This window comes from Castor canadensis, chromosome 9 (assembly GCF_047511655.1).
Source record: "Castor canadensis chromosome 9, mCasCan1.hap1v2, whole genome shotgun sequence".
NCBI classification, from domain to species: Eukaryota; Metazoa; Chordata; class Mammalia; order Rodentia; family Castoridae; genus Castor; species Castor canadensis.
Genome location: NC_133394.1, coordinates 27731780 through 27757426, shown reverse-complemented (window position 1 = coordinate 27757426; position 25647 = coordinate 27731780). Strand labels below are relative to the sequence as shown.

The 25647-nt window shown below is 37.1% G+C and overlaps 1 protein-coding gene across 17 annotated transcripts in view; it reads right to left on the bottom strand.

Annotated features, from left to right (window-relative positions):
- Pdlim5 (PDZ and LIM domain 5) overlaps window positions 1-24721 on the bottom strand; it is a 208052-nt gene extending 183331 nt beyond the window's left edge. For 13 of the 17 annotated variants that reach the window (XM_074041379.1, XM_074041380.1, XM_074041381.1 and 10 more), the window contains exons 1-2: window positions 24565-24721; window positions 20361-20498 (exon numbers count right to left, since the gene is read on the bottom strand). In XM_074041379.1, coding sequence (XP_073897480.1) covers window positions 20361-20456 — 96 coding nt within the window. In that variant the 5' untranslated portion in view covers window positions 20457-20498; window positions 24565-24721. Of the gene's footprint in view, window positions 1-20360; window positions 20501-24564 lie in introns of those variants that run through there. The other 4 variants (XM_074041383.1, XM_074041389.1, XM_074041390.1 and 1 more) reach the window with 2 other exon arrangements.
- Window positions 24722-25647: the final 926 nt, after the last annotated feature.

The window sequence follows — 25647 nt, the reverse complement described above, 5'->3', positions numbered from 1 at the left end:
TAATGGCTTAAGAACACTTAAACATACAAATCAAAAATGCCCAGTGAGGTTTAGAGAGTACATTTCTAGGCTGAATGTCATGCCAAAATTCACCAACAAGCATTAGCTTAAATTGCCTTTTACTGGCCCTGTGCTGAAAACCTTTGAAACTATTCTCTAGATTCCAGGATATGGAAGACCTGGCTTTACTGAGAACAGCCGTAGTTAACAGCCACCCAAGATATGCCAAAGGCAATTTAGCCAAAAAAGACTGGGTAACAGCCAACAGTAACTCTACCCAGGTCTCCAAAACCTAAAACCTCCTTTATATCATCATCCCCTTACCCCACCTCTATCCAACGTAAAACAATGTAATGCACAGCTTTTGAAGAGATGGAGAGCTGGAGAAGGATTATGTACACTTGGACCAAACACCTAAAACTATTAGAAATACTCCTCTACCTTAAAATATGAGCAACCATACCATCCACTGCAACAATAAAAACAATTTACATTTATATTGCTTACATTCTTTGCCATGAAATGGTTCAAATATTTTGAAGCATGAAATAAATTAATCTTCACAGAAACCCTATAAGTATACTATTAATAATTTCATTTTACAGCTGAGAAAAGTGAGATCCAGAAAAGTTTTGCAAAGAAAGAGATCAAGAGCTAGACCACAACCCTTACTTAAAATATTAACAATTCTTTAGACTATATTTTTAGGTGGGCTTTAAAAAAAAGTGGAGTAACTAAAAAAATAATAGCACTAGTCTCCATCCAACCTAAAATACTGGAATTATTAATAGCATCCAGTCATCAATAATATGTAATGAAACAATAAAGGAACAGGGAATGATTTTAGGTGGTTGGAAGTAAAATACAACATGGCTTCCCCGTGTTATGTGTGTGATATCTGTGTGTACATCCATCATCCACTATGTGAAGAATCAGGCTAGAGTATTCAACAGTTAATACTAAACTGTCAAGCACATCCATACTCAGTATACTTTATACTCATAAATACAAACTCATCATGTATTATATTTATGACATTTTATTTTTAGTTTAGACATGATACAACTTCAAGAGTTACCTGATAGCTTAAATGGCCTGAAAACAATGAATTTCAAATATTTGTGGTGTTATTGATGTGCTTTAAAAGAAGGCTGAACTGAATTGTCTTAATTGAATTGGCAGGTGATTTGCCAATACCGACCAGCTTTACACTACCTTTAAGTAAAGATGTTATATCCTGGTAAATCTATTCAATACAATTAAGAAGTCACATTACCACAACTACATCAATACCTATGGTTACAATCTCAAGTAAAAGTCAGTAATAATTTGCTATGAAATTTACTAATAAATGCTATGAAAAATTTCTTTGGAAAATTTAAAGAAAAAAATCTTCCTAAATGTATGTTTTTAACTCCGTAAGAAATAATGAGGATTAAAAAGCCAATCACTTTCTGTTGATCAAATACAAAAGTCATATAATTTGTGTAGTCCTGCATGTGTAATGTACTGCTACTTCTCTATCTGTAAACCATCCTAACCAATGAGTGTATAGTCAGTAGTGCTGAATACATTCACACTGTTGTGCAACAGATCCAAAACTTTTCATCTTATCAAACTGAAACCATACCCGTTACACAACATCCCTGACCCTTACCCCTGGGAACCACCATTCTACTTTTTATCCTACTGCCTTTCATTTTTATTCCCTTCTAAGGAACACTATGACTTTAAGTAAGAATAAAATTAATCCTAACGCAAATAATAATCATCATTCTGTAAAAGCCCAAATTACGAAAAGAACAAACAAACACAAAACCTTATTGAAACAGCATGCTAAATCAACTTACAAATTTTCTTGAAGAAAATACCTAATTCATAAAAACGAATCACTGGAAAGCAAGTTTTTAATTGTTATCAATTCTAGGGAAGCATATCTGCATTTCAAGTTATATCATTAAACTGAATTTAGAAAGTAGCTCTCCGTTAAATAAATCCCTCCCTCCTTTATACGGCAATCATTCTCTCTTTGATGAGAAAGTTTCTAGTATTTCTTGCCTCAGCACCTCCTTCAGGCCAAGAGGAAAAAAAAGGGAGAGGGAAGGGGAGGGGCTCACTGATACAAAGAATAACACAATTATGAAATTTTTAATTGGTTAAACTTAGTAATTAAGTAATAATAATAAAACTTAAGTCTAAAAGGAACTAATGATGATAACAAAATAGAAATACTTTGGAAAAACTTCCCTCCTAAAGAAAGTATTTCACTATTTTTTCATTTAAAATTTGAACAAAAACATTTTAGTTAGTACAACACAAGTCAAGACAACTGGCCTATCACTACCAGTTCACCAGATAAATTAACTGTTTTCAGAAGGTCATTAATGCCAGGTATAAATGAATAATGCCAAAGTTGCTCAGGAAACATTTCTTAAGCTAAAACTTAAAAACTGATTTCAAATGCTATGTGGAAAAACCCTTTAGAGATTTTACATAGTAAACTACCTCTAGTAATCTACATGTTACTTTGGGGCAAACCCAATCCACACTAAAATTTCTCAACTTCCCCTTTCAAGGCAAAAGACAAAATCCAATAGTAAAGACAAATATAATTTTATTTCAACTTATTTTTAAAGGAAATACTATTATTTCCTTTAAATGATGGCACTGAAATTAAATGAGCAATCCTCACTCCATCAAAGTTCTTACTGCTGCAATATACATTCAATCTGATCCCACTTCTCATTCATAGTCACTCTTCTATATATAAGCAATACCAAAAATGCAAATACCAAGTTATCTCTAAACCTCAAATCTAGTGATAACATTAGTTCTTAATAAAATAACACTGCAATCAGCAGATGCTTCCAATTTGAAAGAAAATATTTACTATGTACCAAAAACGAAACAACTGACTTACAGTCTAAGGGAATTTTAGCCTAAGGGAAAAGTGCTTGTTCCATCAACAAACCATAATGCAGGATTTTAACACAACTAATCTAGGGAACTAACTACCTCAACTCTCTAAAATTATCTCCCACTGTTTCCCTGCCTTCTGTCTATTCCATCCACTTGAGCCTGCCTGTTCCAGAACACGCCAAGAGAACATAGGCCTCAGGACCTCTCTTTGGACAAAATACTCTTTTCCAGGATTTCAAGTCTGCTCAAATGTTACCTTACCTATGGGGCCTGATTTGCTCAATTTCTACAAATCAGTAATAGCCACTCAACAGCTACTCTCCCTAAACCCCTCTGTTTTGCTCTGTGCCTTATCTTTGTTTACTGTCTCTTTTTAAGAGAGAGCACAGATTGTTTTATTTGTGCTGTATATCCTGTTCCTAGGACAATATCTGGCACATTATAATTTTCATTAAACGTGTAGAATTAAACAAATCAGTGAGTGAGCAACAATGATTTACATTTATTTGTATGCTAAAATTCAGACCTGCTAAGCTTTATACTTCCTAAAATTAGAACTTCTGATCACATCAGATCTCCTAACTCTGTCTATACATAGCTATATTTAGATCAAGCACCCATTCCACATCCAGTTTTCTGTGGCTGGCAGCAGAGAAGGAGCATGGAGACTGAACACAAAGGTTGCTGATAGGGCAAACACTCTTGGAAAGCAATAGCATGAATGGAAATAGACTGTTTCCATTTGTCTACACTTCACTTATATATTTCTTTTAATCAAATTTATTCTTCACTGGAAGAGAAAATTGTTCCCTAGAGCAACTGCCTCACACTAGCAATACAGTCTATCATGCCACTTTAAAGGAACAAGTTTGGAAAAAAAAAACAAAACTATAGGGAATGGCAATCACTATGGAAGAACCTCTAACTGAAGGTTACTACTGGAGTCAACCTTCCTTTCAAATCTTGTTGAGATTATGCCAGACCATGATAGATGGAAGAAGGAAATGGACCACTCATGCAACAAAAACTTATTATACATGTACTATGAAGAAGATACTTCTTCAAACTGTAGAGGGCATGTATACAATTGTGTATGTGTGTGTGTATTTGTGTATAAAATGGTGATTCTAACATGTTTGGAAAAAATTCAGAATTAAATTTCAAAAATATTTCAATAACTGTTTCAAAATTGCTTCAACGAGACATTACTAATTAATACTTGTTATATAATGTATTGCTTACTGTTATCATTAACCGAGTACTTAACCATGTGTCTGGCCATGACAGGTACTTTACATGTGTTAATTTATTTCTCTCAATAATTCAATGATATAAAAACTATGTTTATTACCCTATTTAACAGGTCAAAAGGCTGAGACACAGCTAAATAATTTATAGCTGCATATTTATACAGCTAGTAAATTACAGTGCCAGATTTCACACACATACATTCTGCTCAAAGCTGGGTTTTTTTTTTTTGTTTTTGGTGGTACTGGGGTTTGAATTCACACTTGTTAGGCTGGCACCACCAGCTTTTTCTTGTGTTGGGTATTTTCAAGACAGGGTCTCACCAACTATTTTGCCCAGCAAAGCTGGCATTTTTAACTATACTCAAAGCATAAAGAATTCAGTTCAATAGAAACATAATCCTAAAGTAGAATGTTGAGAGGCAATATAAATCCTGTAAGATCATTGCAAAAAAAAAAAATCAAGACATATACTACTAATACATTAGAGTGATGTCTAATCTTGATTGTCAACTTGATTGGATTGAGATACGCCTAGGAAAAAAGTAAAGCATACTTCTAGGTGTGTCTGTGAGGGCACTTCCAGACACAAATGGCATAGCACCTAAGGGAGAAAGGCCTGCCCTGAATGTGGGCAGTGCCACCCAGTAGGCTGGGGCCCAGATGGAACAAAAAGTGGAAGAAGGAAAGAGTCAGCCAGTGTGTGCAAGCTCCATTCTTCCTGACCAAGGTGGGTCTATTGCTGCTGCCATCGCCTGTGGACATCAGACTCCAGCTTCTTTCAAAGCAAACTCACACCAGTGACTCTCCAAGGAGCTTCCAGACCTTCAGTCTTGGGCTGTGCCTGCATCATTGGACCCCATGGTTAGAAGGCGTCCCAGCTTGTTGGACTGAGAAACTGCTGGATTATCTGGCTCTCTAGCCTGCAGATAGTTATTGCTGGACTACCCAGCCTCCAACTGTGTAAGCCAATCTAGTGAATTTGCATTTATAATTATATATACATATGTTTTATTGGTTCTGCTCCTCTAGAGAACCCTGACTAATACAATTAGCTTTGATAAAATGTTCACAGATGTTTGACCATTCATCATCATATAATCCCAATTATTAAACTATAATTAAAATTACCAATTGCAATTAAATTGCTCTTAGTTTTAAAATTAAGAAAAGTATAACAAGAATATTATTTTTATACATGGTATGTTATTTCATCATGTTTAATGAAACATAGATAATTCATAAGGTTTTTAAACCATTATTTTGCAAATATATCCAAAATCCATACATAAACTTATTATTTCCCTGTATTTATACAAAGCCAATCTTATATATAAATATGAAGGTATATCCTTTGCTACTCTGTAGTGCAGGCATTGTGATTTACTATGTGGACCTGTAGCTATATAATACTGATGACACTTCTGTCCACTATAATGTGATGAAGGCATGAAAATCTGAATTTACTGAACTATCAACTATCAATACGTCTTTTCCTATTAGATGTTAACCCTAATTATACAATCTCTCTGAAAGTTCTGAAATGAAAAACCTGCTAAATCTTATAAACATCTTCCACTGGAAATAATAAAAGGGTCCAAAATGTAACTCTTTTTTGTGATGGGGGGACTGGGGTTTGAACTCAGTGCTTCATGCTTGCAAAGAGGGCACTCTACCTTCTGAGTCACACCTCCAGTTCATTTTGCTCTGGTTATTTTGGAGATGAGGTCTCCAAAAGCCCAGCTAGCCTGGAACTGTGATCCTCCCCATCTTACCCTCCCAAGTAGCCAGAATTACAGGAGTAAGCCACTGCCGCCCACTCAAAATGTAACTCTTGGTATTGGGTGCCTTAACCAGCCAACAGACTAAGACATTCTTTTTAAGTATAGACATATTTTAAAACCTTCTTCAGCTCAATTGATCTGAAATAAACATCCTACCACTCACTTTGTCTTTGAGGCGAACTCTGACAAATGTGCTACCAGAGTAATTTGTAAACAACTCCTGAATGTGTATGCGACATTTCTTTATTAAAATAGATAATGTCATAACATCACAAGGAAATGAAAGCAGAAGCCATCAGGAAAGAAGCTGCTTCTTATACTAAAAACTTAAAAAAGAACACAAAATAGAAAAACATAATCAGTGTACAACTAACAATTTAAAAAATCATGGATGTTGTAATTATAAATAAATTTCCAAAACAAACATACATGAAATGAGTGTTTTACTTCCAAATAGTCACTGTGGAAGGCAGTTATTCTTTGTTCAAAAAATTTTGGACCAGGTGTGGTGGCTCACATGTGCAATTCTAACTACTCAGGAGACAGAGACCAGGAGGATCACGGTTTGAGGCCAGTCAGGCAGAAAGTCAGCAAAACCTCATCTCAACGAATAAGAGCTAGGCAGGGTGGCCTGCACCTGTTATCCAGCTATGAGAAAAGCATAAATAGGAGGATTATAGTTCAGGCCAGCCCAGGTATAAATTCGAGGCCCTACTGCAAACTTAACTAGAGCAAAAAGGGCCAGACATGGCCCAAGTGGTAGCAAGTGTAAGGCCCTGAGCTCAAATCCCAAAACCACCAAAAAAAAGAAAAGAGGAAAGAAAAGAAGATGAAATTCTTCCCTTAAAATTTCTATCAAAAGTTAAGCTATAAAACATATCGGCTTGGATATGGCATGATCACAATAATAGTAACCTACTCTCTCTAGCTCAGCTCTAATCCAAAGGAATCACAATCCATTCTAAATCTCCAGGAGTACTCCTGCTCTCACTGTATATTATCTTCATTGCTAACATGAACTCTTCGTCTCTTATTCTGGCACTAGTCAGACACCTTCCTCATAACTTCACTTGTCTCCTGCTCACCACTTCCACCACACTGACCTTTCTATTTCTTGAACATACTAAGCGTCTATCAAGCTCACTGTGCTTCTGTTCTCAGTACCTGCAATGCAGTTCCCCTGTATCTTCCCATGACCGGTTCTTACTGTCAGTGTAGATCCCCTAGTTAGAATGGTCTGTAGGGACTGCCCAATCTTAAGTAAAACCTGTATCCTCTACCCTTCCTCCCCAAACACTCTCTAGCAGTATCACCTTATTGATTATATTGCTTATTTATCTATTTACTTGTGAACTGCCAGTCCCCCTTACTAGAATAAAAGGCAATAACCTTGTTTATCTTTGTATTTTCAATTTCTAGTTCAGTTCCAGGCACCTGGTAGGCACTAATGAAAATACAGAATAAACAGCCTCTCCCACCATGTTAAGTGTAGCAAATTTTACATGTCACTGTTAGCTCTGTCTCCTGTATGTATTAAATCCTAGCCTAGAAGTTCCCTGCTACACTAACACAAGCTGTCGGGTCAACAAAAATTCATTTTCCTTGATTGGACCACACGACATGGTCATCAATTTCTGTACAAGAATAAATACAGAATTTTTAAACCCATTGAAATCACCATAGAAAGTAGAAAAATGGAGGAGGTGAACCAATTCAGGATATATTACATATACACATGGGAATGTCATAATGTAACTCCCTATATGGTTATCTTAAACCAACAATGACTTCTTTCAAAAATATAGGACAGGAAGGTGAAACAAGTCCTGTCTGGGGGTTGTTACCAATGGGACTGGGGAAGACATAAGGAAAGGGTGTAGGAGGGTGATATGGTAGAAATACAATATACCCATGGATGAAATGGAAAAATGAGATGTGCTGAAACTATTCCAGGAATGGGGGGAGGGAAGATAAAGGAGAATGATGGTGAGGGTGAATTTAACTAAGATGTATTGTAAGCACTTTTATAAATGATACAATGTACCCCCAGTACAACAATATGATAAAAATGTAAGAAACAGAACATTGAAACACAAAAAAAGAAGGAAGAGAGAGAGGGAGGAAGGAAGGAAGGAAGGACATGGTTTTTCTGGTTGGTTGCATCCATAGATGTGGAATCTGCAGATGTGGAGGACCAGTCATTTATCCCCTCCTACTTGTGAGCTTCTTCCTCTATTCCACATTATGTTGCATGCACCATGATACCAGCAAATGAAAAAACACTCTGAGGCTGGGAATGTACAACAATGGTGGAGTACTTGCCCAGTATGTGAAGAGAGTGAGAAAGGGAGAGAGGGCAGAAGGAAAGAAGGGGCACCATCTATACCCAAGGCATAATACATAATAAAAGATAAATAAGTATGTTATCTAACACCTTCTCCTCTTAGGACAATGACATGAGTCATTCAAGAGAAGGGCAGCAACAGGAAACCAAACCAGCAGGACATACCCTGCTATACCAAGAATTTTCCTATCTTCCTTAAAATATATAGTAAGCAGTAACACTAAAATCTCAAAGAATGAAGTTTGAATGTACCTCACATTTCTCAACCTTCTTCCCTTGTATACCCTTGACCTTTCATGCAAACAGCACATACCAACAACACCTTCCCCTCTTAGGCTCCCCTAGCCTCCAGACAAGCCTGAGTTTGGAGCATACAAAGGATAGACAAGGTCACCATGTCCCTTCTCTTTTTAAACAAAAGACAAAGCTATTGTAAAAATTTCAAAAACAGTACAAAGTGTAGCTAGAAAACAGCAGTGAAAGTTCTACAAAGCTCATGGCTACTAGCAGCTTTGAAACCATTCACTATCCAGTCACACCAAAAAAAAACCACTTTCCTTACTCATTTACTGTATTTCTGCATTGGTCTTAACACATATGAAGTGGGAGGTTCAGTTCTGAGAGAGAACATAAAGAGACATTTAAAAACTGAGCTACTTTTAAAGGCAAGTAAATACTTAAGGGTGTGAAGATTCAAAAAAAAAATATGTTGCAAAAAATATCAGGAGTAATGACTTCCTACAGAATAACCACAAGACTCAAACAGTAATTTGAGGGGTTATAGCATGCAAACATGCATGTTTGCTGTGCATGGTAATGAAGACAGAGGTAGACCTGCAGAATCACATATATGGAAAACAAATTCTGGCTGACACATAGGAAGACTTTACCTTGGAAGGTGGGGGGGCGCTTTAATACACTGTAACCTCTGGAGCATTTTCCTAGAAGTTTAAACCCTGATTAGGATAAACAACAAAATGTTTCATCAGTTAATTCTACCAATCACATACACTAACAAATCCAGAAGTCAACTGTAATTGCAACCCAACTTCCCATTTGATCGTTAATCAATAGTTACTTATGACACACTGGGAGTTCCAATGTAATCTGGAAAAATAAGACCCAGTATTGGGACGGAACATGATTCTTTTGGTGGGTGGGTCTGAGGGAACTACAGGGAGACAGGAGAGGAAAAGAGAATAATACAGAGCGAATAATATTGAAACACAATACATGTGTGTATGAAGATAATACAATGTAATGCATCAAAGGCTACTGTATAATATGAGAGCAGAGAGATAGAGAAAGAGTATGTAATAGAGGGGGTTAATCCGATTTCGGCATGGTATATACTTGAGTGAAATATTCATGAAAAACCTCCTTGAACAATCAATACACACTTTAAAAATGAAGGACTGGAAGGTAAAACCGGTCCTATCCAGAGGTGGAGACCAGTGGGAGGAGGAAAGGGAAGGAGAAAGGATGAAGAAGGACAAATACATGATATCATGTATGAAATGTATGCATTCATGTATTAAAAAAAACAATGAAATCTGAGAAATTGTTCTAAGAAGTGGGGGAGGGGTGAGGGAGAATGATGGAGGTGGTGAATCTAATTAAGATACATTATAAGAACATATGTAAATGTCACAATGTATCCCCCCATACAACTATCATATGCTAATAATATTTTAAAAAAAAAAAGAAAATGTATAGGATACAGTATACGAAAAGAAAACAAAAACAAAACCCAACGACTCAGTGTGGGTTTTCTAACTGGTAAGAGAGGCACATGATTTAACAGAGTATATATCCAATATTATATATACTTAGAGCTCTACTAGTATGAAATCTAATACAGATGAAAATTTGAACTGATTACTCTGATAATCATTTCATTAAAAGGACTCTAATTAGTTCTTTTTAAATTTAATGCAACCACTTGGGTTTAATCATGAGATATATAACAAAACCTAGTATAAAGAAGGATTCTTTTATAATTCTTTGGCAAATATAATATTCAGCAGTAATTTTAAGGTATTAAAATACTGTATCATACCAACTTCAAAGTCTTTGTCACAAAGATTTTTAAAGCATCATAAACATAACTAAAGCCTGATGTTATTAAAACTGCCATTTATTCCAAAAAAGAACTTGACTGTGGCAACTCAACTCTGAAAAATGAAAAGATACTAACTGGTATTTGAAGATAAAAGAGATTGTCACATTATTCAGTCTATGGCAATTCAATTTCCAAGTAACTTAGCTTTTTTATTAAATAAAGTACCATCAACTCTAGAGTTAGGAAAAAAAAAACAACATTATACGTGGTTCCCAAACATTAGTATATAACATGGTTCACAAGAAACACCTAAAAAGCATATTAATAATATAAAATACTGACTCCCTAAACTCAAAAGTATGGGGGAAAGTCCTGGAATCAACACTTTTAAACTAAATCTTGATTATTTGAATAGTTTGAAACCAATCCTATTTTTTTCTTAGTAATCTCTTTTTATTCCTGAACACAGAAGTCCTTGGTCCTATACTACCCATTCTTTAAGAAACACACATAGAGAGAGCACATACAAACTTGACATTCACTCCTAGTGAAGGCTGTATTCTACTCCTGGGAAACAGAGTATAGTGGGTGAAAGTATTAGTACTACTCAGTTTGACTGATTTCAAATCCTGAACCTAACAATTTCCTAACTGTGTGATTTGGGGCATATTACTTAACTTCCTGTTCCTTAGTTTCTTCATCTATTAATCAGAGATGCAAAATCAAGAAACTTCCTCATGGGGATGTTATGAGAATTAAATAATCAAATGTGCAAAACATCTAGAAAAGGACCTAAACAATGACAAGGGCTTAATAAATTAGCATATTTTAATAATTATTATTTCCTATTATTTAATACAGAAAAAATAAGACCCAAGTGAACTAGAATAATCAAACATTTTGAAGAGCACCAAGTATATGTGTGTACTTTGAAAAACAGGTAAGACTTTGGGGATGACAAGAAGAAACAAAAGTATTGCACAAAAAGACTACTGACCAGACCAAGGACTTTGAGGTTCAGAGTTGGCATTTTGGATCATAAACTCATTGTATCAAATGGACCCATTTATATGCAGTCTGAATATTTGTCTTCCAGTACCTTTCAAGAAAAAACAGTACTTTCAGTCATATCTGCAATCTCCTCTGGCTGTACTTATTAAGTTTATTACCTACAGAAGTTAGTATCTCAGAAATCACTAGAAAAACACTGGGCTATTAGTCAGATCCTGCTACAGTTTAGAACTAAGTTGTCCCCCCAAAGGCCCATGTATCAAAGTCTTATCCCCAGCTTGGCACTACTGCGAGGTGGTAAACTTTAAGAGATGGTGCCTAGTGGAGGTCTTGCAGTCACTGGGAGTATGCACTTGAAGGGGATATTGGGACCCTCAGCCCTCCTTGTCTTCTTTCTCTCTTTTGCATCAAGACTATGAGGTACACAGTTTTACTATGGCATATTCTCCCACCATGATGTGCTGGCTCCCAACCAGAAACCTAAAAGTAAACAGGTATGCCCAATCATGGATTGAAGCTTCTGGAAAATATGAGCCAAAAAAGGCCATTTTTCTAGAATCTATTTGCTACAGCAGCAGAAAGTAACTATCACAAATACCCAACTGAACTCATTCACAACACTTTGGTAAAACGGCATTTAATTGTTAATGTCATTAAAACAACTACTTCCCCTTTTGGTAAATCAAAACTGGAACAATGATCATGAAGTATAGCAGTTATTAGTAAATCAATTTTTGGACCCTGGGGAGGGAAATGTTTAACAATTCACAGAAATGCTAAGTTCTTATCTAAATTCACAATTCTTCTCATTACAGTTAAGGATTTACAGCAAAACACTAAAAGGAAATTTCTTCTTCCCCTATCTTTACCACATAAAATACAAACATACTTGGCATCTTTATTCTTTTTGTCACCTTGGATACCAACACACATATTCCATTGCTTATATCCAACCAAAATGATGGAATATATTGTACCAAGCATCGTTTTGCCCTTACACTGCCTGACTCACTTAAGCTACAGAGCATTCAATAAGCCTAAGTGACTTCACTAAAGCTCTACTTGCAAATAAATGTTGATAATAAAAATGCAGTTAAGTCTCATAAGGGAAAATTTACTATATCCCACCATCAGATCGAACACCTCATAATGGTCAGCTCCTAGTCACATCATATAAGGAGAGCTAGAGAAGAGTAGATTCAGAACCATACAACATCAGGCTACTGGAGAAACTCCAAGAGTAACAACCTTGAATTTATTAAATGTGATTTGCTTCATGTTTCAAAAAGTTTATGATGGTACTATGTCAAAAACTATTCTACCAAAGCACCAGGCGTGGTGATATATTTCTGTAACACCAACACGTGTAGGAGAATCAGAAGCTCAAGGCTGGCCTGGAATACACAAATAGACCCTGTCTCAAAAAACCAAGGGTTGAAGATATTGCCTAGCATCCACAAGGCCCCAGGTTTAATCCCCAGAAATACACAGGAACACACACACACACAAATTCCACCAAAAAACCCACATTTTTGCCATGTAACTGGAAGTATTACATTAACATAGAGAGGAGATCCATTTAGAAATAGGCAACAAATCAAAGACAGAAATACTCATAAAAGGTCTAGATGAAGGAGAAGGGCAGTACATTTCTATTTCATATATTTTCTTGAAAAATAGGAAGCAATGAACCACTTTAAAGTACAGAGAATCCTTAGAAGAATACTTGTAATTAAGCCCTGTAGAAGGGAGAAGGGTGGAAATTGGCCCATCTGATTGGAAAAGATCAAAGTTTGTTGGAACTCATGCTGGCACAGGTATGAGGAACCAGGCATTCTCATATTGTAGGCAGGAATGTCTCTATAGAGATATCTGGTAATATCAATCAAAATTACAACTGAATAAATCCTTTGACTCAGCAATTCCATTTCTAGGAATTTATCTGACAAATATACTTGAGTGTGTATGCATGCACATGCACAAAAATTACACTGCAGTGTCAGTAAAATGAAAAAGTAAGAAAACCTAACTGTCCACCAATAAAAACGGCTTACACAAATGTAAGTATTTTAAAAAAAAAAAAGGTTTACTGATGTTAGGTTAAGAGATAATACTATACAAAATAAGGTCTCTTTTTTTTTTTTAAGAATACTAGTATTAGTGATGAGAGGGTAATGAGGAGGATATATGCTTATTTACATGTATTTATATAGATTATCTGTGGATGTCTATGAAAGAAACTGCTAAAACCGGTTGCTTCAGGAAGAAATGACAGGGCAACAGGAGACTTTTTCCTCTATATGCTATCCTACCATTTTAATTTTGAACCATATGAATCTTTCCTAAAGAAAAAAATAAGTTTAAGGGAGGAGGTGAAGGATTAAGCATGATTTCTTACATACCAAGTAAGACTCAGTTTCCAATGTGAGCTTTTTCTGTTCTCCTCTACAAATGGTACAATACTGTTTTTGATTTTTTTTTTTTTTTTCCTTTGAGGATCTGGGTTTTGAAATCAGGGCCTCATGCTTGGTAGTCAGGCAACCTACCACTGGAGCCACACCTCCAGTCTATTGTTCTCCTCATATCTTTTTCCTATTTTTATGGTGATGCTGGGGTTTGAACTCAGGAACTCATGCTTGCTAGGCAGGCATTCTACCACTGGAGCCACTCCCCCAGCCCTCCTATCTTTTTTATTCTCTCCTATTAACTTCCTCAGTTCACTTCACTTCTGTGTGTTGCAACCATTTGGCCCTCCCAGAGTACTAAATGCCAACAAGGTTCATAAACTTTGTTCCAGTAGTTGTCACACAAATTGGGTGGCAAAACAACAGCTATAAAAGAAATCTGAATATTTGTAAGAGCAGATAACACCACTTATTCAAAAGGAAAAAAAGTAAAGGAAGATGAAAGTAAATACACAATTTAAAAAATTCAGCTTAAGCAATACTATAAAAAATCTTCCAAACCTAACTTTAAACACTCATTCAATATTGACTACTTTGTCCATTCATAGTTTATTGCCTAAGGACATATTCTGATTTTCCCTGTCAATTAAAAATCAAACCTGCTTTCTCAACAGGGCTAGAATGCCCTCTCTCTGCACCTAGAATGCATGAAAAATCAGTGGACACCAGTCACTGCTCTGTGCTAACGCCAACTAATGTGTTACCTTTTCATTCCCACTATGTCACTCATTTACAAATGTAGACATCTATTGGTATTTTACATGCTAGTGTCTCATTTTATCAAATTTTTTATTGCATACTCAATATTTTTGCATCTCAGAAACTGAAATAAAGGCCTAGAGTCTCACCCGTCAAAGCTGAAACATTGATCCTTGTAAGATACCAAAGGAACAAACCCTTTTCTGTCTACAGTTATATTTGCTTCTAGGTTAATAAAATTATATCACATTTCTCCTCTTTGCAGTTATGATTTGGGGAAGTGGATATGCCTGGACCTCAGGATATTGGAATGTGGGATTCCAAATTCCAAATGGAGATTGGAAACAGGATGTCATGAACAAGGACAATTTGTTATCTGTATATTCACTTGTACCCTGACCACCATAAAGACAAGCTCTTTGTCCCAAAAGTTCTCAACAATAAGTCTAATAAGCTTCAATCAACAGTCTCAGCCTTACTTAACTCACAAGTAAGTGAACAGTTACACGAAAACCTTCTTTACTTAGATCTAAAATGTTATTCTTACTTCACCCAAACCCAAACCCTACAGTACTGTTTCCCCTATCAGGTACAAAAGTCCTATCTACCAGTGAAATTGCTCTTTAAAAAGAGCTTCCCCAAATGCCCACCATTTATTGCAAGCAAATAAGCAAGTCATTTTTCCTAAAACTTACTAACTTTCAATAAAATATACTGATGATTTTTATTTCTTTATAAATGATAGACCAGAAAAACATCTTCAGAATTATCTTAAGATTCTTTATACTCGTGATCTCAAAGACAGAAAGTGCCCCACTGGAAAAAAAACAGGTCTTGAGTTCCACACAAAAGGTAATTAGTATTTTAAAAGCAGAGAATAAATGTACATGTGAAATATACATTATGTGGTTACATAAACTAAATTAACTTTCTACCTTGGCATAGTGACAGGAGAGCTGGGAGGGAATGTAAAAGAAAACACTCAACAGCTTAAAATTAACAATGGGCCCATTTATTCCAGGTAGGATAGTTCTCCCATTTCAGATTAACAGACTGACAGACTTTCTGTCCTCCAAGAGGGGACCTGCAGCTGCCTTGTCTGGAGAATCATTCAAATATATTCACAGCAATAGCAATAGCCAAGCAATAGCAAGAAAAATCTTCATCTTCACCAAATGCTAACACAGAGAAATGTTGACTTGGAAATATTCAAACTCCATCCTTTAAGGATTATTTCAATTAATTTCTTCTGAGAGAAACCAATCCCAACAAATACAAAAGATTTATGCCCACTAAAACTCAGAAACGCTTACCAGTTATGTTTCACCATTTCATCAAATATTGTCTTGTGACAGGTCTTACAACACTGTCTGTACTGTAGTTAGTTCTATGATTATTTCTTTACTACCCAACCTTTGCACTCCACAGTACTTTCTATCTTCTTCAATGGCTTCCTATAAGGAGTGAATAAATGAATTCACAGCCAACATTTCACAATTCTTTCTTTATTTTGTTATAGCCCTAGACAGGGCTCCATACTCCAAGAAATGATAAATTTCTTCTGCTTTACAAATCCAACTAAAATTTTGTCTGAACTTAGTAACAATTTATCATCCCTAACTCTTAGAAACAATGTCATTACTATTTGAGAATTAAAAAGTCTGACTTCATTCTTACCTGCTAAAGGAACTTCTAATATTTTTAAGGAAAGTGAGAAATCTTTAGGAATTTAGGAAATCTCTATACATCAGAAAATAATGCACAGCACAGTATCACAACTTCTACGTACTGAATTTAAAAGATGTTACAAATATATAATCCTTCCTGTAATTCCATCATGAGGAACATAAACTTGCCAAAATATAGCCCTGAATTGTGTAACAAGTCTCCTATTTCTTCTTATAAAATATACTGGCAAAGACCAACAAACCCACACTGCTACAATGAAACCCATCCCCACATTCCATGGCTTCAGGGCAATTCCCATAAACACAGGGTCATAAAAAAGACAGCCTGCAAACTTCCTGTAGCCAGCACTCCATTTTAAGGATGAGAAACTGAAGACAATGACATTGATCATGCAGTTACAGCAATCTGAGGATTTTTTTTAAAGTTAGCTGTAATTGCCAATTCTCTTAGAAATCCAAAACTATTGTGCAAAATTCATACAATATAGATGATGACCAAACATGAATGTTAAAATTTTATGGCTTGTATTTTTCTATGAAATAAGTCATATTCAGCATACTCATATGCTGCCATGACAAAATCTTGAGAAAATCAAGTCCCTGCCAGTGGTTTGAATTCAATGTTATAAAGGAATACAAATGGCTGCTTGGAGTTCAATGTAGTATCAACCAAAGGAAAACAATACATACTTATGAACCACAAAAATAAGAGGTAAAGATTCCCAGCTAAACACAAACATGTGGTTTTTTTCTTTTTCAATTTTAATGGACTATAAGTAAAATTATAATTGCTATGTTTGCTACAACTACAAGGGATTTAATGTTTCAAGTCTTTAAATAATGTTCCTCTTAATTTTACACTATTATAAAAGGTAACAATTGAGAGAATACTGTGTTGCCAAACCTTGTTAAGATTTCATATGCATCATTAAAATATGAAAATCATTACATGTTTTAAGGTATGCTTTCTGTTCTTAATTGCTTCTTGACACTGTTAATTAAAGTGTGATCACTGAAAAAAATCCCAGTAATTTTACATAATAATTTAGTGAAATAAGTATAACCAGAGAACTAATTAAAATTAGAGTAAGTTAAACATTTGTAACAATAATTCTATCACAATATAAATTAGTGATTAGGCACAACTCTTCATTAGGCAAAGTTACTAGACATGTTTAAACTAAACCACACAAGGGGTTAAAAATAACTATAATGAAAACCCAACAGCTAGCCCTCCAGTTGAGCCAACATTCCCTTCTCTCCTCCCCCTCCCCTTCCAATCCTCTCCAGTCCAGAGTGAATTGCATGCCCCACTGCACAAGGCCCAAAAGGTCACAGGAGATGGCAGAGACTTTTGTAAGAGAACAGAAATAACTCAGCAGCTTGTTACCATAGTCTCTTTTAATCAGTATGTTCAAAATCCTTTAATTAGCACTCTGTCTACACAAGGAAAGCATTTCTGTATGCCAGGGGAGGGCACACATGTATGTACACAGTGTTCCATTCTATCAGCATCTCAACATGGAGCTAGCACCTCAAACTGTCTGCCAGGAAACTGAAGCACAAAATACTTTTTAAAGGCATGGTACCACACAATTTACATATACTGTTTACATTACTGAACAACAAAGTAATGACTACATTTATTTCATTTAGATGTCAATTTGTTTCTGGACTTTTATCCAGCAAAAACTGAAGTATTTTAAACAAAGCAACAACTTCCTCTGGTCAATTAAAATAAAGTAGTAAACTAGTAATCAACAGTGTTAACAATCTTATTAACAAAACTGGTAATTTTAACATTATAAAGGAAGACACATTTATTTTCATTTCAATAATAATTTTATTTAAATGTTATCTGTACCTTAAAATCACTATTATTAAGGTAGTAACACATGAAGTCAAAAAATCAATTTCATTTTGTATTTTGCATATTAAAATTAATATTATAAAAAAAGTGTTAACAAACAAAAGCAGACAACATTCTGTCCTCATAACAGATCTTCGTAAGAAGAAAAAACACTGTCTCACTCAAACAGGAATAAATTACAACTCATATTTTAGATACTTCACATTCAAAATCTCACCAAAATGTTAAAGTTTTAAAACTTGCAGGCTGGAGTACATAAAAAATCCACAGCCAAGAAACAATAGAAACCCCATAAGTAAAAGGAGCTTTGTAATATTTTAACAAGGACATGCAAGTGTTACAAAATTAATTTCAATCTTTTTAAATAGAGATATATATATGATACAGTGTATAGATAGATAGATAATGTAAAATACAGAGTATGTGTATATATATTTATAGATAAACATAACTAAGCCAAATTTTACCCTTCTAAATATCTGATTACAGAAACAACCTAGCTACATTTACATTAAAGTGAATTATTAGGGACACCACATGGTAACTACTTGAAGTCAGCTTATACATCAGGCATGAACTCACAGAAGTTTTGTACAATGTGGACACCACTATTTTATAGATTGGTGTAAGAATTAAGATGCATTTATAGCACTTAGCAAAAATCCAAAAGTTTCTTGGGCTGGCGGAGTGGTTTAAGCGGGAAGAACACCTCCTAGCAAATGTGAGGCAGAGTTCAAACCCCAGTACCATCAAAAAAATAATAATTTAAAAAAATCTAAAAGTTTCTTGTTAAGACTGGAACTAGAATGGAAGGAACATGAAACAGGTATTTTCACACACTGACAAATGTGTAAACTGACACAACTCATCAAAATAACCTACATATGCATAGATATATATATATACGTGCACACATATTGTATGGTATTCACTACAGCACTGGAATAGCAGTATCAGAAACAAAATAAATGCCACTCAGTGGGGAACTGGTTAAATAAATGTTATTTTCAAAACAAGAGCCCCCCTATTCATAGGGAAAGTTCTCAGTGGTAAATTGTTGAGAAAAAAGCAAGATATGAAACTCTGTATTTATATGCTACTATCTGAGCAAGAGTAGAAATTCGTATTGATCATAAGAAAGGAATTTGAAAGTGTTCACCAACAAGAAATGATAAATGTTTGAAAAGATAAATATGTCTAACCTGATTTAAACATTATGTAGATATATAAGAATCAAAATATTACATGGTATCCCACTGCTATGTACAATTTTTTGTTTTATGTATCAGTTTAAAATTTTTTAAAAGTTATGGTTATCTGAATATACATAAAAAAATTTCTCTAGAAAGTTACACAAGTAGCTGAGCACTAGAGGCTCATGCCTGTAATTCTAGCTACTCAGGAGGCAGAGATCAGGAGGATTGAAGTTAAAAGCCAGCTCAGACAAATAGTTCACAAATTGTTATGATGGAAAAAAAACCATCACAAAAAAAGGGCTGGTGGAGTAGCTCAAGGTGTAGGCCCTGAGTTCAAACCCCAGTACTGCAAAAAACATTTACAAGTAATTAATAGTAATAATTACTTACTGATGAGTAAAACAGTGCTTGACACATAGGTCTCAGTAAATGGAAACTACAACTATTCACCTCATCAGAATCACCATTATCATGAAAACATATTCTTAAAATACAATCACAGAATACATCCAACTAAGTCCACAATGACATAAAAAGCCAAATCTTAATTATTCGTAGGCCTACTAGCCAGGAGATCCAAGCCCTTCATTTTCTTTTCAAAAGTAGGTTGTGGCCATTTCACTGTTACCTCCACCAGTAAAGTGAGCTGATGAAATAATACCAAAACAGTCTTTTTATTCAACCTTGATCAACAGTCTTAATAAAACAGCTTTTGGAGCTAAAAAGTACCATTAAAGTGCTACATTGCAACCTTATTAAATTATACATGAAGAAACTGGGCCAAGGGAATTCCCCAAATTAGAGGCAATTCAAAAACTTAAAGAGTCTATGCCTTGGTTAAGTGCTTTTCTATTTTATTTTTGCTAATATGGGAGAGACTGAAAACAAGCTATATTGAAAACAATTATCCTTTCTAAGTCCCTTCTCCCATCCTTTATTAGATGACTAACTTTGCTGAGAACAAATCCCACAATGGTAATCACTGATCAACAGAGAATTCAACAACATAGCCTTGAGATTTCTAGAACCAAGCACTGAATGAACATCTGTAATAAACTCTGTAAAGTTTGCTTACACTAGAGATCGTCAGAGGCATGTTGAAATCCTTTCCACCTTGCAGCCGGAAACCCCAAGGAGCTGGGCCAACCAAGGACACACTGTAGTTGCTCATGGTTCTAATGGCTCAAAGTTCAATGCCAGAAAATGAAAGAAACTGTGAAAGAAAATTAGATGGTTAACCAAAATGTTTATTTGAAACCTATTACATACCTAAATTATTCAATTAAAAAAACCAACTAAATTATGTTTGGGATTTTGGGACAGGGCAAAGGGATACAGAGCATAAGTCTATTAGGTTATTTGTTAACTTCAGTCTATAAAAAGGGATCTATGAGGACTGAAGGGAGGGGTCCTGGCTCAAGAGGTAGAGTACCTGCCTAGCAAGTGCAAGGAACTGAGTTCAAACCCCAGTACCACCAAAAAAAAACCAAAGGAATATTTGAACTAATTAATATATAATTTTTACACTCATACCAATTTTTGAAGTCTAAAAATTCCTATCAGAATATATTTCTAGATACTTTGCAAGCTTTTATGTTGGTTTTTTTTGGGGGGCAGGGAAGTGAGGTTTGAACTCAGGGCTTCAAGCTTGCAAAGCAGATGCTCTATCACTTGAGTCACAACCTCCATTCCATTTTGCTCTGGTTATTTTGAAGATGGGGGGTCTTAAAAACTATTTGGCCAGGATGGCCTCAAACTGCAGCCCTCCTGATCTCAGCTTGCCAAGTAACTAAGATTATAAGTGTGAAAAACCAGCAGAAGCTTAGGCACTTGACCAGTTTCACAACTTGCAACAATTTTGTATATACTTGCATACAAACTTTAATTTGGATTAAACCCAGGGCCTCATGCACAGTAGGAAAGCATTCTATTACTGAAATATACTACCAACCCAGAACAAGATTTTGAAAGTAGATTTTTTTTGGGGGGGAGGGGGCAGCACTCAGGTTTTGAACTTGCTAGGCAGGCACTCTACAATGTTAGCCACTCCACCACCACAGAACAAGATTTATATCAGATGTAACTCAATGATTTCACCTTTCCTCTACCTTATGCATTCTTTTAACCATAGGTGGCAAGAGCCCTTCGATTTCACTTACTTAATCTCTAAGTTTTTCTAATATATGAAAGGGACTGCAAATCAGTGTATAGACTTCCATTCATGTTTTCTAAATAGTAAATCCTTTAAAATAAGCTTTTAATGCACAAAACTATTCTCTCCAGTTAAGAACTACAACCTATATTTTCTCATATAGGAACACGGTATTTTCCACACTGAAAGGAATATTCATTTTTTTCTTCAAATAGGCAATACTCCAGAACAGGCGGTATTTTAGAATCTGCTTTTTGTTTTATATACATATCTCAACAGGCAAAGGATAGAATAAACATTTATTACACAGTGAATGAGATTATGACTAAACACAGTAGAAGTACAAGGTTAACCTTAATTCACGAAACTGAACTGCAACTTCATAATGGAACAATGCATCAGTAGTTTCTTTGTAAGTGTGCTCACAATGACTCTATGGTAGTACTTTTTTAAGTTTCCACATTATTTTTTTTTTCATTGTTGTGCTGGACAGAGGGTACACTGTGGCATTTACAAATGTTCTTTTGGCAAATACATCATACTTGAATTCACCACCTCCATCATTCTCCTTTATCCCCCCACCCCCATTCCTGGAATAGTTTCAACAGGTATCATTTTTCCATTTACATACATGTGTACACAATTTTCACCCTCCCATGCCCTTTCCCCACCTCCTTCCCCCTTCCACTGGTACCAACCCCCTCAGGCAGGACCTGTCCCCCTATTTTCACCTTTATATATTTATTTATTTATTGCAGTACTGGGGTTTGAACTGAGGGTCTTGCACTTGCTAGGCAGACATTCTACCACTTGAGCCACACCCCTAGCCCAGTAAATTTTTCTAAAAAGAGAAAAAAAATTGATTTGAAGTTCTCATTTGTTTTACAGTGCTGGAGACACTGAGAAGAATATTTTTTCCTAATGTAATACTAAAAAACACAGTTCTTTTAAAAATATAATGGGAGAAAATACAATAGATGAATTAATTTTACAAATTTTAAGACACTTTTTAAAACAAAGCTGTTAAGACACACTTCCTTAGAAAAGATGAGCTGTTAAATCTCCTCCTTATTATATCTGTCTTTAAATATTTTTCTATTTTTTAGCCCACTAAAAATTTCTATCCCATCACACCAAATTCACAGTAGCAGATGCAGCCATCTGAGCCATGGGACACAGCTTCCTTCTTCTCCAAAAAGAAAAATGAGGCAATATTTATTTACTGACTGATTGATTAATTGTAGGGGCTGGAGTTTGAAAGCAGGGCTTTTGAGGCAATACTTTAAAATCAGCGTGGTTCATAAAGAAAAATTAATTCAGGTGTAATATAAGTGAGCTTTTCCACTAGCAAGACAGTTCACTCAACTATTAGGCAATAACATTATTTCAGTAGTAAAGAGAGTAGGCACAGATCACTAAAAAAAGACTCAAAGGACATACCAGACGTCAAACTGTCACATACAAGTGAAAAAAAAAAATTGGGGCGTTACTAAGAAGCTACACATAATTTAACTGCTTTCTCACTATGAAAAGTGAAGAATTTCATAAAACTAGTAAAGAAAGCCAAGTACCAAAAGTCTTGCTATGGGTTTACAAACCAGAAATGTGTAAAGCCAACTGCTATTTCACCAGCCACTGTCCTCCTTCTTTAAAATCTTTAACCTGTGATAATGGAAGACTGTAAAAGCTAGTCAACTCCCTCTGGTTCCATTCTTTGTACAAGAAAATGCATTACATATATAAATATATATCAACCCCTGTACATTTCACTTCCATCTACTAGGGGACTCCCTGACTTCTCATATTTGTTATTAAAATTTCTAGTACTAACAAGGCCACAGCCACACAATAAAACCAGTCCTTCAGACAGCTTCACTTGAAATTCATGTGTTTTAACATATTCTGATCCCTAAGCTATGGCAATATTTTCATTGGCCTTTTCTAGGTCTCCTCCATGTGGTTATTAGTCGCCAAACCCTTCCTAAAATACCAAGCAGGCAGGAAATAGCCAATTCTGCTTCGAGGCATGTAGAAAATTCTGGAATTTCTGGATTTTTTTCTTTCTTTTAGGAAAAGTCTATTTAAATAATGTCTACTCTAATGATAGGGAGGAAGGCTTGGCTGTTTCCCACACTTACATCCCAGCTTTTTTTTTTTTTTAATCTTTTTTGGGGGGGAACCTCCTGAGAATGACAGGAGAGCCCGGTATTCTAGAGGGACAACGTGAGACTTTGTCCCCAGTGGGGACACACGAGGTAGCGCTGCAGAAGCGAAGCCCCAGGCAGGGGATGAAAGCTGCCGACGGGACACTTTCCCACTGAGGCTCGCGCTGGCCCTGTTGGCCAAATAAGGCGCAGTTTCCGCGGCAGGCGGGTCCCGACGCCCTCTCGGTCAGGAGGGCGGACCCGGGTCGGATCTGGTGATCACACCCTGGACCTGCCCGGCCCGGCCCAGCCGCCAACTTTCTTTCCAACTTCTGCCCTGTGTCCCATACGCCCTTCCTTTTTCCACTTATTGTCAGGTTGTGCCACCGTCTTACGAAAATTAAAAAAAAAAAAAGCCTCAACCAGACAGCGAGGAGTAATAAATCCGATGCTCACTTCAGATTGGGCTTTTAAGCGAACTGGATTTCTGCCCGCACGGTACGACTTTTTTCCCCCAAAACAGGTTACACAGAATTGCAAACACTTGGGGGGCAGGGAGGAAGACATTCTGCTCGGTAGCGTGAGAGCAAACAAAACAAAAAACACGCCTCTCCCGTCCGGCCCCGCTTCCTCCCCACACGCCCGCGGCTCCCCGGAGACCTGGGCGTACCCGGATGGCCAGGCGCTGCCCCAGCCGCCGGCACCCCGGAGCCCCTCAGCGCGCGTCCCGGTGCGCCCGGCTCCGGCCGGGGACGCCACGCACCGCCCTCTCGCCTCACGCTCTGCCCAGCGCCGCCCGGCCCCGGCTCTCCCACCTCCGCCGCTCCGCGCCCAAAAAGCACCTGAGGCGCCACCGCGCGCGGCGCGCCCCTTCCTCTCCCCAGCTGGGATTCCCTCCCGGCGTGCGGCGCGAGGTGACCCCACTTTTCCTTTCCTCCCCGCGGGGAACCCGACACGCTCCTTCTCAACAGGCGGCCACTCACCTCCGGAGCGGCGCGGCACTGCCTCTCCCTCAGTCGAGCGCTGACAAGTGACTCGCGGGGCTCGCGCGCTCCCCGAGGCCTGCGGGGAACTTCCGCCTGCTCGCTCTGGCCCCGCCCCTGGGACGGCCCCGCCTCTCCGCGCCTAGCCCCGCCCCTCCTCTCCTGACCACGCCCCCTGGCAGGCTCGGCTGTGCTGCGCCGGGCGGAGAAGGCTGCGGAGAAGCTGGGCTTGCTGGGGCTGGCTGGCGCGGCGTGGGAAGAATTGCGACGCAGAGTTTCGATGGGAATAGTTTTAGGGGATTCTCCGAGCAGTACCTGGCAAACATCTAGCCTTCCACGTGTCTACTTAGTGGCTGGGTGCATTGCTCTCTCCAGAAACTCTGAATTGGTCAGCAGTTGCTCTTGCTAAAAATAGAATGGGGCTTTGGATAAATCCCTGTCTATGCAAGTTCAGCAACTATTGCCTCGGTTTTTGACAGACCTTTATATACTCTGAGAAGTGCAAACCCTGAAGTTCGCTTGTCAGGAAGGTGAAAATCGCTAATCCTAGTGTGTAGAAGTTAAATCTGTCATCACACCAGACGACAATATTAGAAAGCAGTGGCCAAAAGTGATTCGACCGCTTATGTCCTCAGCTTATTCTTCTAAGTCCAAATCAATAGCTCATTTCCCCACTTCTGTAAAGTTGCTTGATTTAACTCGAGAATTTTTTCATAAGCAAATACGAAGAACGTTCAGTGAGCCAGGCGCCGGTAGTTCACGCCTGTAATCCACAGGAGGCAGACATCAGGAGGATCAGGATTCGAAGCCAGCCCAGGCAAATAGATCACGAGCCCCTATCTCCAAAAACCCTTCACAAAAAAGGACTGGCGCAGTGGCTCAAGGTGTAGGCCCTGAGTTCAAACCCCAACCCCGCAAAAAAAGAGAAAGAGAATGTTCAGTGAATACAGCAAAAGTAACTTTTACACTTTGGATTGGCTTTTAAAATGTGATAAAAGAAGCCAGGAGCCAGGACCTGTAGTCCTATAGCTAGCTACTCAAGAGGCAGAAATCAGGAGGGTCGTGGTTTGAAGCCAGCCTAGG